This window comes from Lepisma saccharinum, chromosome 20, assembly GCF_977018435.1.
Source record: "Lepisma saccharinum chromosome 20, izLepSacc3.1, whole genome shotgun sequence".
In the NCBI taxonomy this organism is placed as follows: domain Eukaryota; kingdom Metazoa; phylum Arthropoda; class Insecta; order Zygentoma; family Lepismatidae; genus Lepisma; species Lepisma saccharinum.
Window position 1 is genome coordinate 2,892,649 of NC_139248.1, and position 13,376 is coordinate 2,906,024.

General features: G+C 39.1%; 1 protein-coding gene across 2 annotated transcripts in view; it reads left to right on the plus strand.

Moving 5' to 3' along the window:
• The window catches only part of LOC146003339 (neuropilin and tolloid-like protein 2), a 423,782-nt gene that overhangs the window by 382,701 nt on the left and 27,705 nt on the right, over positions 1–13,376 (plus strand). For both annotated transcript variants that reach the window (XR_014443822.1, XM_083141621.1), the window contains exons 8-9: positions 1,648–1,893; positions 5,554–5,724. Coding sequence is in view for 1 of the 2 variants with exons in the window: in XM_083141621.1 (XP_082997747.1) it covers positions 1,648–1,893; positions 5,554–5,724 (417 nt within the window). In the remaining variant the exon portion in view is untranslated. The remainder of the gene's footprint in view (positions 1–1,647; positions 1,894–5,553; positions 5,725–13,376) is intronic.

A 13,376-nucleotide genomic window follows, 5' to 3' on the forward strand; every position in this document is an offset into this window, starting at 1 on the left:
GACTTTTTCTTTTGGGGGTTTATCAAGGACCAAGTCTGCAGTATGCCCGTCGAGAACTTGGAAGAACCGCGTAACAGAATTCGTCAGGCGATTAACAATGTGACCCCTCAAATGCTAGTGAATACCTGGACGGAATTGGAATATCGGTTCAACATCTGCCGTGCCAAAGGGGGGGGGGAATATCGAGGTTGTGTGAAGTGCTGGTGCTGGGACAAAAAAATGCATGAGTTTTTCTACCAAAATGTAAATTTTGGTAATATAATTGGGTTTCTCTTCAAAATTATGCTCTTTTGTAATGTTAAAGGTCTAAGCCGGACACCCTGTATATACTTAGAAGTAAAAATGAGAATATTTCATTCGTTCGCCTTTCATTTCGTTTTTTCTTAATTTCAAAATGAAGAATGCAGTTGAGATTTTCCACAGTAAAAAGAAATGGCCTCGCAGAGAGTCATTTCGGCTTCTCTCGCGCACTTTCTTAATTAACCACAAATTGACATCGCCCGGGAACCAATTTATTTCAGCGAAGAAGAAATTAACCTCCTGGATTCACGAGGAAAAGCTCCCGGGGGAAGGGAAAGAAATGAAAGTTTCTTCCAACTTCGACCAAGTGATTGGATTCCCCCAATCTACGCAGAGTACGTAAAATGCACCCAAAATATGAAGTCTATTGTCTCTACCAGACTTTCAGCAACTTCTTTCGACGCATAGTAAGTAATACCATGAAAAGTGAAACCAATATGCTTAATTCTCAGATGTTGTACCTAGTTGTGCCATAAGTTCTGATACACATGCCAGGGAGTAGAAATAAAACACAGTACAGGTAGGTTGACAACTGAAAGGTCAAGGAGCTTTATTGTGCCTCTCAGATATACAGTAATACAATATTCACTCCAAATGGCCACCTTTTGACTTGACACAAGCCCGAAGTCTGTCTGGCCATGCATCTATTGCGGCACGGATCACCTCCATTGAAATTTCAGCGGCCGCTTTCGTCAAGGTCCGTTCCAGACTTTCCAAATTAGGGTGACGCTTTTGACAGACCTTGCCTTCCAACACAGACCAATTATGTATTTCACACATATGTCGTCATTTTATCCACAATAATGTGTGTTAATTATTGCATGAACACCATAAATTCAAATTTAACCAATTTTTTTTTAGGGAACAACTCTCTTTTGGGGGAAAATGTGACTTGTTTGCCCCCCCCCCCCGGAGAAAAATACCTTCCTTGCCCCTTCCTGGAAAAAATCCTGCGGACGTCCTACAAATACAATATTGGTTTTCTTGTGAAGCTCTTTGTATGCGTTTTTCAAATCCATTATCATTGTCAATTCACATTGCGAAACCGATTTTATATAGACTTTTATTGAACAGAGTAAAGATGTACGTGGAAACACCGCGAGTCAGTGCGGTCCGTGACCGCAGATTTCACGGTTCAATGGACATCGTTGTGTACAGATTACGAGGAACTGAATACGCTAAATTTCGATATAACTCGTTTTTATGTAGGCCTACTGGTTGATATTTAATTGGAGTCCAAACTCTAGTATCTATAATTTTTAATCCGACAGTCCTGGATCTTAGTATAAATATATTATATGTACAGATTGTGAACGCATTATATTAACGTTTCTCTGTTCTTTCCAGCGGATTGCAGGCGTGCCGAGCTCTCCGTGTTCGACGGCTACGGACCCTACGACGGATCCGGTAAGCCCCTGAAGAGCTTCTGCGGCGACCTCAAGTACTACTCCTCCACGGAGGACAGGGCCCTCCTCTCCCCCAGGAACCGCCTCCTCGTTCGCTTCACCACGTCCAGCGAGCCTCTGCAGAGCAAGACGGACGTCCCCTTGGGGTTCAAGATCGTGTGGACGGAAATTACCTTCGACACGGAAGGTGAGCTAATATGGTGCTGTTGGGTAATGCTGTTCGGTGCCTCTCATGTTTTACGCGGTGAGAATTAGTCGGAAGGTTCTTGTGCCTTTTACCTGTATAATTTTTACAAATTGTATTAAATTTCCTTCCTCTTGTGTTAATCACGACGATGAGCATGAATTGAGAGCACACATGCATAACCAGTGTTCGAATTGGGATATCTCTTCGTGAAGCGTTACGCTGAGCATTCAAGAACTGAGACTTGCTACCCCCCCCCCCCCCACCCGGGTGTGTGTGTCACGGTGTGTCTGTTTTTATCTCTTTTCTCTGTTCCCTCTGCCTGTATCATTTCTCTTTCTCTCTCCTTTCCGCCTCTTTTCTCACTCCCTTGTTTTCTATCTTTCTCTATCACTCTCCTTTTTCTTTTTTCACTCTCTCGTTTTTCCTTCTGTTGTTCTCACTCTCTCTCTCTTTTTCCTTCTTCTATCTCTCTCTCTCTCCCTCCTTTTTCCTTCTGTTCTCACTCTCTCTTTTTCCTTCTTCTTTCACTCTCTTTTTCCTTCTTCTTTCACTCTCTCCTTTTTCCTTCTTTTTCACTCTCTCTCTATCTCTCCTTTTTCTTTCACTCTATCTCTCATTTTTCCTTCTTCTTTAGTTATTTATTTCAGAAATTGAACGCAACAGGTATATTACCCATTAATGGCGTTCATTATACAATATTTTTGTGATAACATTATTGAAATATTGCACAGATGAATGTAGTATATAGACAGAAAACATTTAACAAACATACAAGTCTTAGGTTCTATCGTAATTTATGTAATTTTAGTATATTCCTTTTCAAAATTGCGGTCGGGCAAAATAAGTCAACACTGTTTTCACTTTTGATGGTATCATTAAATGTTTTACACATATTCCAAATTGGGGATATTGTCAGAGCGTTGGTTCTATTACGACGGAGGCTGAAGAGTTGCCTTCTTGGTCGTAATTTGCTTGAGGGGACGTAGAAGTCGAGCTTTGACAGGGCGAAAGGAGCTTCAATGAGATTATTTAAAATTGTGTGGAGGAAAATTAGCTGATGCATGATGCGTCTGTTGTTGAGAGTTGTTAGGTTAAAATATCTGAGAAGGTTCTCACGGGATTCCATTTGAGGGTATATACCATCTAGTTTGTACTTTAAGTGTCTTAAGAATTTACTTTGAATTTGTTCTATTTTGTTTATATCTTGCTTGGTTTGAGGGTGCCACACTATGCTTGCGTATTCAATTTTCACTCTAACGTAAGCATTATCAAGCATCATTAAGCTTCCGACATTTTTGAACTCTTTGCATGTACTCATTATAAATCCCAGAAGTCTGTAAGCCTCGTTTTCTACAAAGTTAACGTGCGCGTGAAATGTAAGTTTAGAATCAAACAGAACTCCTAGATCTTTGATTGTTTCTACCCGTTTTAATTTTTGTTTATTTATGCAATAGTCGTATTTTATTGAAGTAGTGTTTCGAGTATATGACATTTGGTAACATTTTTTGCTATTTAAGATTAGTTTGTTGCTTTCGCACCATTCCACAAGACTGTTTATGTCCGCTTGTAACTCGGTGCAGTCACTGTAACTGCAAATTCTTTTGTATATTTTTAAATCGTCCGCAAAAAGTAGTTTACGCGATTGATTCAATTGTTCGTGAAGATCATTTATGTACATGAGAAAGAATAAGGGACCAAGGTTAGAGCCTTGGGGAACTCCGGATGTAGCTTCAAATTCATCGGAAGTATTTCCCTGAAACGACGTACTGTTTGCTGTTTGTTAAGTAGGATTGATACAATTGTAACATCGGATTCGATAGATTGTATGATTTCAGTTTTTCTATTAAGATTCTATGGTTTACGGTATCAAACGCTTTCGAAAAATCTGTATATATTACATCTACTTGAGCTCCGCTATCAATCACGGTTGCGATAAAATGAGTTATTTCTGATAGGTTGGTACAAACAGACTTTTTACATAAGAAACCATGTTGATAAGGAGAGATCACTGATCGTATGTGAAAAGAAATGTGCTTGTAAAGAATTTGCTCTAAGAGATTGGCAGGTGCTGCCAGGACTGTTATCGGCCTGTAATTCTCTACATCATTTTGCTTATTTGTTTTTGGGATCGGGGTAATTTTTGCTAATTTCCAAATATCTGGAAATGTTGAGGTGGAAAGTACAAGATTGAACAGCGTGTGCAGGGGGTATTTGAGTATCTCACCGCATCCTTTAAGTATGTAAGGCGGAATTTTATCGGAACCAATAGATTTTTTAGGTTTAAGATTTTTAATGGCATCTTCGATTTCTTTAAGACTAATATCTGATAGGTTTAGTTTATCGATTTCACTGTAAGTTTGAACATTCAAAGTCTTATTTTTTCCATCATCCTGCCGGTACACCGATTGAAAATATTTAGCAAACGCTGTTGTTACTTCTAGAATGTCAGAAAGTACTTTACCTTGATATTGAAAAGGTTCTGCTCTTTTTTGTTGTTTTTTTTCATATTTTTGGCAAAGCTGAAGATGAGATTAGGGGTATGAAGTATGTTATACTCTGTGCTTGAAATATAATGCGTATATGCTTTTTGAATCCCTCGTTTAACAATATTCCGAAGTTCTTTAAATTTCTCATGATGACGTTCAGCGTGGGGAGCGTTATTTTTCCATTTTTGCCTATGATAGGCTTTTTTCCTGATATTCTTTATAATTTCCCGTGAGAACCAGCTCGGAAATTTCTTCGGTTGAGTTTTCGTTGAAGGTACGCATTTGTTAAATATGTCATACACCATTTCATAGAACTTATCAACGGCGGCATTAATATTATTGTATTTCTTCAGATCATTCCAATTTACAGCTCTCATAAGATTATACATTTTTAAAAAATCTGCATTCCTAAAGTTATAGTTATATTCTGCTTGAATTGAATTTTTCGTGATAGATTTAAATTTAGTCATGGAAATGTCAATATTTAAAGCTGGGTGATGAATGTCTTCTGGTACGAGAGGATCGAATTAACTTGTGACTGTTATGCTATTAACGTTACTTAAAATCAAATCAAATCTAACGTTCGTTCGTTATCATTTTTTATGTCATTGAAGCTGTTTAGTAAGTGGAGTGATATGAAATGACTCAATTCTATGCAAGCTTCGTTTGAGTATAAGAGATTGTGATCCGCCCCCTTTATCTCAGGGAAATTAAAATCCCCTGCAATAATAAGGGAAGACCCCTGCTCATAAAGTGATTCTAACGTTTGATAGAAGGAACTGTATACAGATCGATTCGTATTTGGGGGGAAATAGGCTACTTATTTTCACTCTCTCTATCTCTCCTTTTTCCTTGTGTTCTCACTCTCTCTCCTTTTTCCTTGTGTTCTCACTCTTTTTGCATTTTCTCTTCTCTCTTTCAGCCTCTTTTCAATCTCTTCTTGCCTTCTTCCTCTTGACTCTTTTTGTGCCCGTTATCCTTTTGCTTGCTTGCGCGCGCGCACATACACACACACACACACAAAAATACTAAGAAACTGCCATCAGGCATTTTCAAGCTTACTTTGTGCACCATGTTGTGTGTAAGTGTATGTAACTGTTGATGTACGTATATATTAATGGATAACTAAATCCTGCTTTTAATTCCCTACAAAGTCTCGATTCTCTTCCACCAGAGAACTGCACGGACAAGGGGCGGTTCGTGTGCAGGAATTCCCAGTTCTGCTTCAACCGTCAACCGTCACTGGGGAGCTGCTCCGAACGGCGATTCTACTGCGTGGCGCCATCTCTCGTCTGCAACGGGGAGCTCAACTGCCAAGATGGCGACACCACCGATGAGATGGATTGTAAGTACCACTTCTTTCCTCAGTGGCATTAACTGCACTTAAAGCTTGGTTCAGGATACCCATCCCCTCCAAGGTCATTGGCGTCCCCCCCCCAAATCATGTCAAAATCCCTATAAAGTATTTAATTACGGCAGTGTCCTTGCGTCATAATCTCCCTGGCTCGGCTGGATATGTGGCTGATGTCAGCGAAGCCAGTTTCGAAATTTCCTCTCCGCTCGAAAAACCGTTATGAGATTCCGAAATCTGAATAATTACGTCTGTTTAGAATTCCTGCTAAAGCATTCACGTAAAACTGTTTTTTGCTACGTAGCCACGAAACTATTGCGAATAGCTATAGACACCAGCGAAACCAAACCACACGAAGAGTCACGTAAATGCTCCAGAAGGGATTCTAAGCAGATGTTATTTTTCATATTTTGGGATATCACAGCGGTTTTTCGAAAGGAGAGGGAATTTTGAAAATAGGGATTCATTGGCAGAGCCGTAGCGGGGCGGTCGCCCCGGGCGCTGATGGAAGGGGCGCCGAGCGGCAAGAAGAAAAAAATTGAAAATTACTTGTAATAAAGGATGCATGCGATCCCCTCGAAAGTATTGGCGCCCTATTGAAACAATATCATTGCCAGTTTACGAAGATAATGATTTTTTTGCTCGCTGCGCTCGCATTACAAGCTTTTCTTTTAAACAAAAAAAAAGAAAATAAATAAATATCCAATTTATATATATTATTTGTTACTGAGAATGTGTATTACAACTTCCTAGTGAATAGTTCCAATATTATATGCAGCTGTAAAAATACTATTGGTGTAAACTGCAGACTGCATCTCGTAACAACTGTAGTAAATTTTTCTTTAAAACAAAATAATTTTTGCGAAATTTGACGGAAAACTAGGTCTTCAAAACAGCTATTTCATTTAAAAGAATACGTCGTGATGGTCTTTGGCTCTTTCAAATCAAAGGTACAGGACGAGAGTACACGTCACTTAGAACAATAATAAATAAAAGTCTATGCTGCTTGGCGTATGTCTACTGTCTTCCTTGTTGTTTGCCAAATCAGATTCGTCACAGGATTTTTCCACTGGCATAAACTTAATCCGCGAATTCCTTGATCACAAAAATTCAAAATTCCATAGAACTGCTCTCGCCGAGTGGAGGCAGCTATCCTCACGTTTGAAGACCAACACTGCTATTGACAACGTGCTACAACAGCAAATTCTGAGTGAAACTGGTAAATGGAGGCTTATACTACGGGCACTATTAGACTGTATTTTGTTTCTGGCATCAAGAAATCTTGCATTACGGGGCACTGATGGTGTTTTGTGGAAGAAAGCTGATGGATGAGACTACAGAACAACATAGGAATTTATTGGGCCTATTTATGTTGTTGGCGAAATATGACGATGTGTTAACATTTTAAGTGCCAACAATAATACACTCCCATCAGCTCTTGCTGTAACATATCAGGGACGCCGACTTTTCAAAATTATTGGGGGGGGGGGGCTCTGATCACTGAAATAAATTAATGAATGACTCACTCTCTCCCTTTTTTTAAGTTCTGGCCTCAGTGTTCGGAATCTCATAAAAGCCCATGAATTCCTCAAAAATATCAACATTTTTATTCACAGTTCTAATGCAGAATATCAATTGTCCACGGATGGATATGTCACAAGTTTCGTCAACCATAATAGCAAAATGTTTCAGACTTTTAATATCTGCTACCACGGAGCGCAAAACAGATCTCCCTAATATATCGATGATCTCGTTCTGAATGTCATGCGAGAGCCATTTGTAGCCCGAACGTCCCATCCACTACCCTAGTTCATGCACATCGTCTTTTGAAACTCCTTTTAGTAAAAAATTTAACAATACTCATAATTACATACTTAGTATATACCATATACTGGTCATAGCCCCCAAAGCTGAGGTTTAGCGGTCTCAGCCCCCCAAATTGATGGTCTAGAACATTTCAAATGTGTATTTAAAGTTAAGTTCATGTTGCACAATTCAGAGTAAACTTTACAAGAGAAGCAAAATAATACATGAGATCCTCTTAAGCAAAATTATTTGGGGGGCTCTGCACCCACATCGTTAACATTGGGGGGGGGGGCTCGAGCACCCCCAAGCCCCATGGAGTCGGCGCCTATGTAACATATTTATCTCCACAAATTCAGAATGAACTTGTCCACATAGCCGGGAATCAAGTACGTCAGGCAATAATTGAGGACATTAAAAGGGCAAAACATTTTGCCATTTTGTATGACTACACTCCTGATGTTAGTCATGAAGAGCAAATGTCCCGAATTTATCGTTACGTTACAGTGTCTTCAGATGGAGAGTGAAAAATCGAAGAAAGTTTCGTTGGCTTCATTACTACTGACAACAAACATTTTACATGCTGTTCAGAATGATGGTCTTTCCATGTAAAACTGCCGTGCTCAGTGACAACGCCAGTAATATGCCGGGGAAATACTCCGGTGTTCAAGTTCGCATATCTCAGCAGTTTCCTACAATTCGCTATGTTCCTTGTGCATCACACTCGTTAAATTTAGTTGGTGTTCATGCTCCGTCAGCAGACACAGAAACCGTCAATAGATTTGGAACAATTCAAAATGTTTACAGTTTTTTTCAGTAAATTAACTCATTGTTGGGGTGTTTTAAAAAATCATGTTCATATTACTGTGAAGGGTCAATCAGCAACTAGGTGGTCTTCGAAAGCAAACTCCGTACAATCTCAAAGTACCCAATTTCCGGATGTCTGTGCAGCTTTGGAGGAATTATGTGACCTCTCAAAAGAGTCACCCGAAACAGTACGCGGTGCCAAATGCCTGCTACACAGCCTTAAGAAGTCTAGCATTCTTGTGTTCTTATCCTGCTGGGCTGATATCCTTCGAGCTATTAACGACGTTAACCTACGGCTACAAGAAAAGTCTGTTACAATAGATATATGTGTTAGTCACGTACAGGAACGGCAAAGTTTTCTGTTTGGTAATCTGGAAAAAATTGTAACTAACGCTATTGAAAAAAGCAAACAGATCTGCGATGATATGAACATTGCAAGTAAAGAACAGCGTCCCAAAAAGAAACCCCAGTTTTTCGATGAAGTTGCAGAAGATGACAGTGTAGCCATAAATGAAGAACAAAAAATTAAGAAGAGCTTGTTTTGTGCATTGAATTAAATTTTGTCACAAATAGGCGATCGATTAAAGCTAATGAAATTAGTTTCGGAGGATTTTGCCGTAATTATTCCAAGCAATATGGCAGTTATGTCAGAAGAAACGTTGAGAAAGGGAGTCTTTGATCTGGCTTTATTAAACCTCGAGGATATCAACGGAAGTGAGTTACTTAATAAACTGTTGTTCTATAAACATCATGCGCAAGCGTTTTTAAAAGACTTTCACTTGGAATGCTTGTCGGAATTGTCACCACTTGCTGCTCTCTCATTCATTCATAAAATATCATGTATTGAGTTGTACCCAAACTTTGTCACTGCATTGAAACTATTTTTAACTCCACCTTTCGTCTGTTGCATCTTGTGAAAGGAGTTTACTTGAGAATTACTTGCGTTCTTCCTTGAGTCAAGGAAATGTGACTAACCTGGCTATTTTGTCTGTTGAGAAGTAGCCTACAGAGTTCAATCATTTGTGTTCGATGATGTTATCAATGACTTTGCTGCTGGAAAGGCAAAAATAGTGAAACTGTAGTTAGTATGTTCGCACAGGAGAATTGTCAAATAATCATGTACTGATTGTTGTTCTTAATAAGTTTTTGTTTTTATTGTTGTTCATTTCTGCTGATCAGTATACACTTTTGCAGGTTTCATGTAATAAAAAAAAAACATTACATTAATGATCTTTCTTAGATTTTTCTGCTGCCTAAGAAATATACAATGTATGCTATTCATATGGTAAGATTTTTTTTTTTTGCATCCATTAGTTTCATTTCTAGGATTTACTATCATTGCACACCTAGAGGTCAATAATGATCCTCGATTCAGAAGAATATGTGTATACGTACAAACAATTCGACAGTTGTAATTACTACAATTATTAGCAAAAATGAAACTTCAATTTTAATGAACGACATCATTTAAGTAAGGCACAACAACAAATGCTTCTACCCCTCCCTTTAAGAAAAAACAATGGTAGAAGTTCGACAAGACGAGTGTAGGGGGCGCCAAAATTTTTCTCGCCCCGGGCGCAGAAATCTCTAGCTACGGCTCTGTTCATTGACATTGGCCAAAGGTGCAGCCGAGCCTTAACTGGCACCAGTCTTGTTACAAGACATTCCATGCTATCAAGGGCGAATGCAGGAACTGTTGTCAGGCGGTGGAGCTCCAAGGATCTGAATAACCTCGTATGCAGATGCGGTAGCGTGGGAGTGGATCATCAGTTAAACATAATGGGCTTCCCATTGGTTTAGTAAACATTTTGCGTTAATTTTATAACAGAATAATGAGCACAAATACTGAGCAAATACAATAATGTTGAAAGGAGATCAGAAAATGTTTATACGTAATTTAATAGATCAGCTCAGTCGTTGCCGGACCCTGTGGCCGAGTAGTTAGCTCATCGCGCTGCAACGCTAGGGGTCCCGGGTTCGAATCCCGCTCGGGCTTGGATGTTTGTGTTCGTCCGAATAATGAGAAACAATGTGAATAAAGTGGAAATTGACATGTGTGAAAGTGTACTAATGTGTGAATAACGGGGCAACTGCCGAATTGGGGGTATTCCTTTTTAAAAAAAAGTCGTTATGACTTCTGACTACCATGCGAGAGACTCGGGTTCGATCCTCGGCGGGGGATAACAGGTTTTTTTCACATGTTCAAGCGGCTCCGGCGTCCACCCAGCGTCGTATAAAGTGGGTACCTGGAGGAAACTCTGGGAGGTAAAGGCGGCCAGGGGCGTGGTGCTGATCACCCCCACCTTCGGCCGTGATCAAGAAAGTGTGGGGCCCTAACCCCACACCCCGTATACGCCTTCATGGCGTGGTGCATAGCACAGGGGAGCAGTTTAATTGACCTTTTTTACCTACACAGTGGGCATAACTTGTTCTAATTACAGTTAATATGTAATATTTTTTTGTAAAGGTAAAGGTAAAGTGCTCCCCTGTGCATAGCACCACGCCATGAAGGCGTATACTAATTTAAATTTCCAAAATCTCATGTGTGTGTGTCATATAATTCTAATGTCCATAATAATGTTTTTTACATTAAATATATATTCGTTCGGCTTTGGGTTTTTTTTGTTGTTTTTTTTATTTTTAGAATGATTATGTGTATAATTATTATTCTTATTAATCTATATTATTCTTATAATTTAAAAATGAAATCAAACTCATAAATACAGGGTGGCGACAGACCTGGAAAACCGGGAAAAGTCAGGGAATTTGAGGTGTCAAAAAAAATCAGGGAAATGTCAGGGAATATCGTCTTCATTTACTTCGAACACTCTTTTGACGAAAATTGTTATAACTCGGGCACTATGGGAGCAATCTACTTCGGATAACATTTGTTTTGCAGCTAAAACATCAGCGCATGCAACCGTGTACAATAAAGAACGCTGAACCGAGGAAGGTGGTTTGGGGGGCGCGACCCCCGAATTTCAATGAAAAACAAAAAATCTGGAGTTTGCCCCCTCTTCTCCCGCTATTTGGGAAGAAGGCGCGAACTTTAGTATTCTTTTTAAATAATGGACATTTCTCAAGAGAATGAAACATGTTTCATGTTCTTGGGTGTCATACAAGTTGAATAATAAGCTTAAATGTGATTTCTTGTTGTTGTTTTTACGAAAAATAGGTAATTAGCATTTTTAGAAGAAAATTGTTATAACTCAGTCACTATGGGAGCAATCTACTTCGGATAAGTTTTGTTTTTCAGCTAAAACATCGTAGCATGTAACCGTGTACAATTCAGAACGCCGAACCGAGGAAGGGTGGTCTGGGGGCGTGACCCCCGAATTTCAATAAAAAAACATAAAAAATTGGAGTTTGCCCCCTATTCTCCCGCTATTTGGGAAGAAGGCGCGAACTTGAGTATCCTTTTTAAAGAATGGACATTTCTCAAGAGAATGAAACATGTTTCATGTTCTTGGGTGTCATACAAGTTGAATAATAAGCCAACATGTGATTTCTTTTTTTCTTTTTTTTACGAAAAATATGTAATTAGCATTTTTGGAGGAAAATTGTTATAACTCGGGCACTATGGAAGCAATCTACTTCGGATAAGTTTTGTTTTGGAGCTAAAACATCATAGCATGCAACCGTGTACAATTAAGATCGCCAAACCGAGGAAGGGGGGTTTGGGGCCGTGACCACCGAATTTCAATGAAAAAAACATAAAAATCTGGAGTTTGCCCCCCTCTTCTCTCGCTATTTTCGGGAGAAGGCGCAAACCTTAGTATTCGCTTCAAAGAATGACGATTCCAAAGAGATTGAAACTTGTTTCATGTTCTTGGGTGCCATACAAGTTGAATAATGAGCCAAAATGTGAAACTATTCGGAAATGTTTCATGGATATGTTGCGGAGGGGGGGGGGAGGTTGATCATCAATATGAATTTACCCAGCCTTGCTCCAGACCTGTGTCAGAGTTTCAACCCAAACAGAAGAGTATGAGGGTCCAAAAAGCACATTCATGTCGTAATCTGCACCATGATACCATATGGTTTCATCGGGTCAGAACGACCTCACTCTCATGATACCAAATAATATCATCGGGGGAGTAAAGGTTAAGCCTCTAAATATTACGTGGAAAATGCATTGAATTATCATTTTTTTTCTTGTCCGTATGGGAGAGTAGTAAGGAGACGGAACTGTCAACCGATGGAGGGGATGGGAGCGGGTGGCGCCGTCCGATAGTTGTCGGACGTCGTAGTAAGGCATTTTGTTGGGCAAACTCAAGGAACATGGAAACAAATAGGTTCCATTGAAACATACGATTTTTGTCGAATATCGCCACCCGACAAAGTATCTCACTACAACATGCGACAGAAATTGCATGGACTGCAACATCCAACAAAAATCGCATGCATAAACAAGAAAAGCTTTAGACTTCAAATATGCTGCTGGAATTTTATTGCTCTTCTGGCTCACTTCACCTTATTTAATGTAGCAGTGCTTACGAAGATTTTCTTTCATCATCCTGACGTATTACTGGTTTCGCACAAGTTAACATACGTTTACAATGACATTGCACTATTCTTAGATATCAAGAAGAATCCAACCAAACGGGATATATATTGAATACTATCACGAAAAAGTGAAACCATAAATCTGCATTGGTGAACGTTATAAAAATTGGCAACCTAAATTTACTGCAACACTAGTATTGCAATGGAATTAACACCATTCTCTGTCCTGTCTGTTTAAACTCATGAGAGATGGTCATTAATCTCTCACTGAGTAAGGTTAATGTCCAATATTATGAAATAAAATACTAATAATAAATACGTAAATATTTTAATATCATATTTACTCGAATCATTCAATCATAAAAGCAAATCATTTTCTTCAAGAATTGACTTTTTTCTGCCAGCCCTGCTAAATTTTCACTTTCCATCTACTGATTTATACGAGGGGTGGCCAGAAATTAATTTCCCATTAATTTTTCGCAAACGCCAAAACCGTGAAAAATGGTAATTGCTGCGAAGTTATGTTTAAG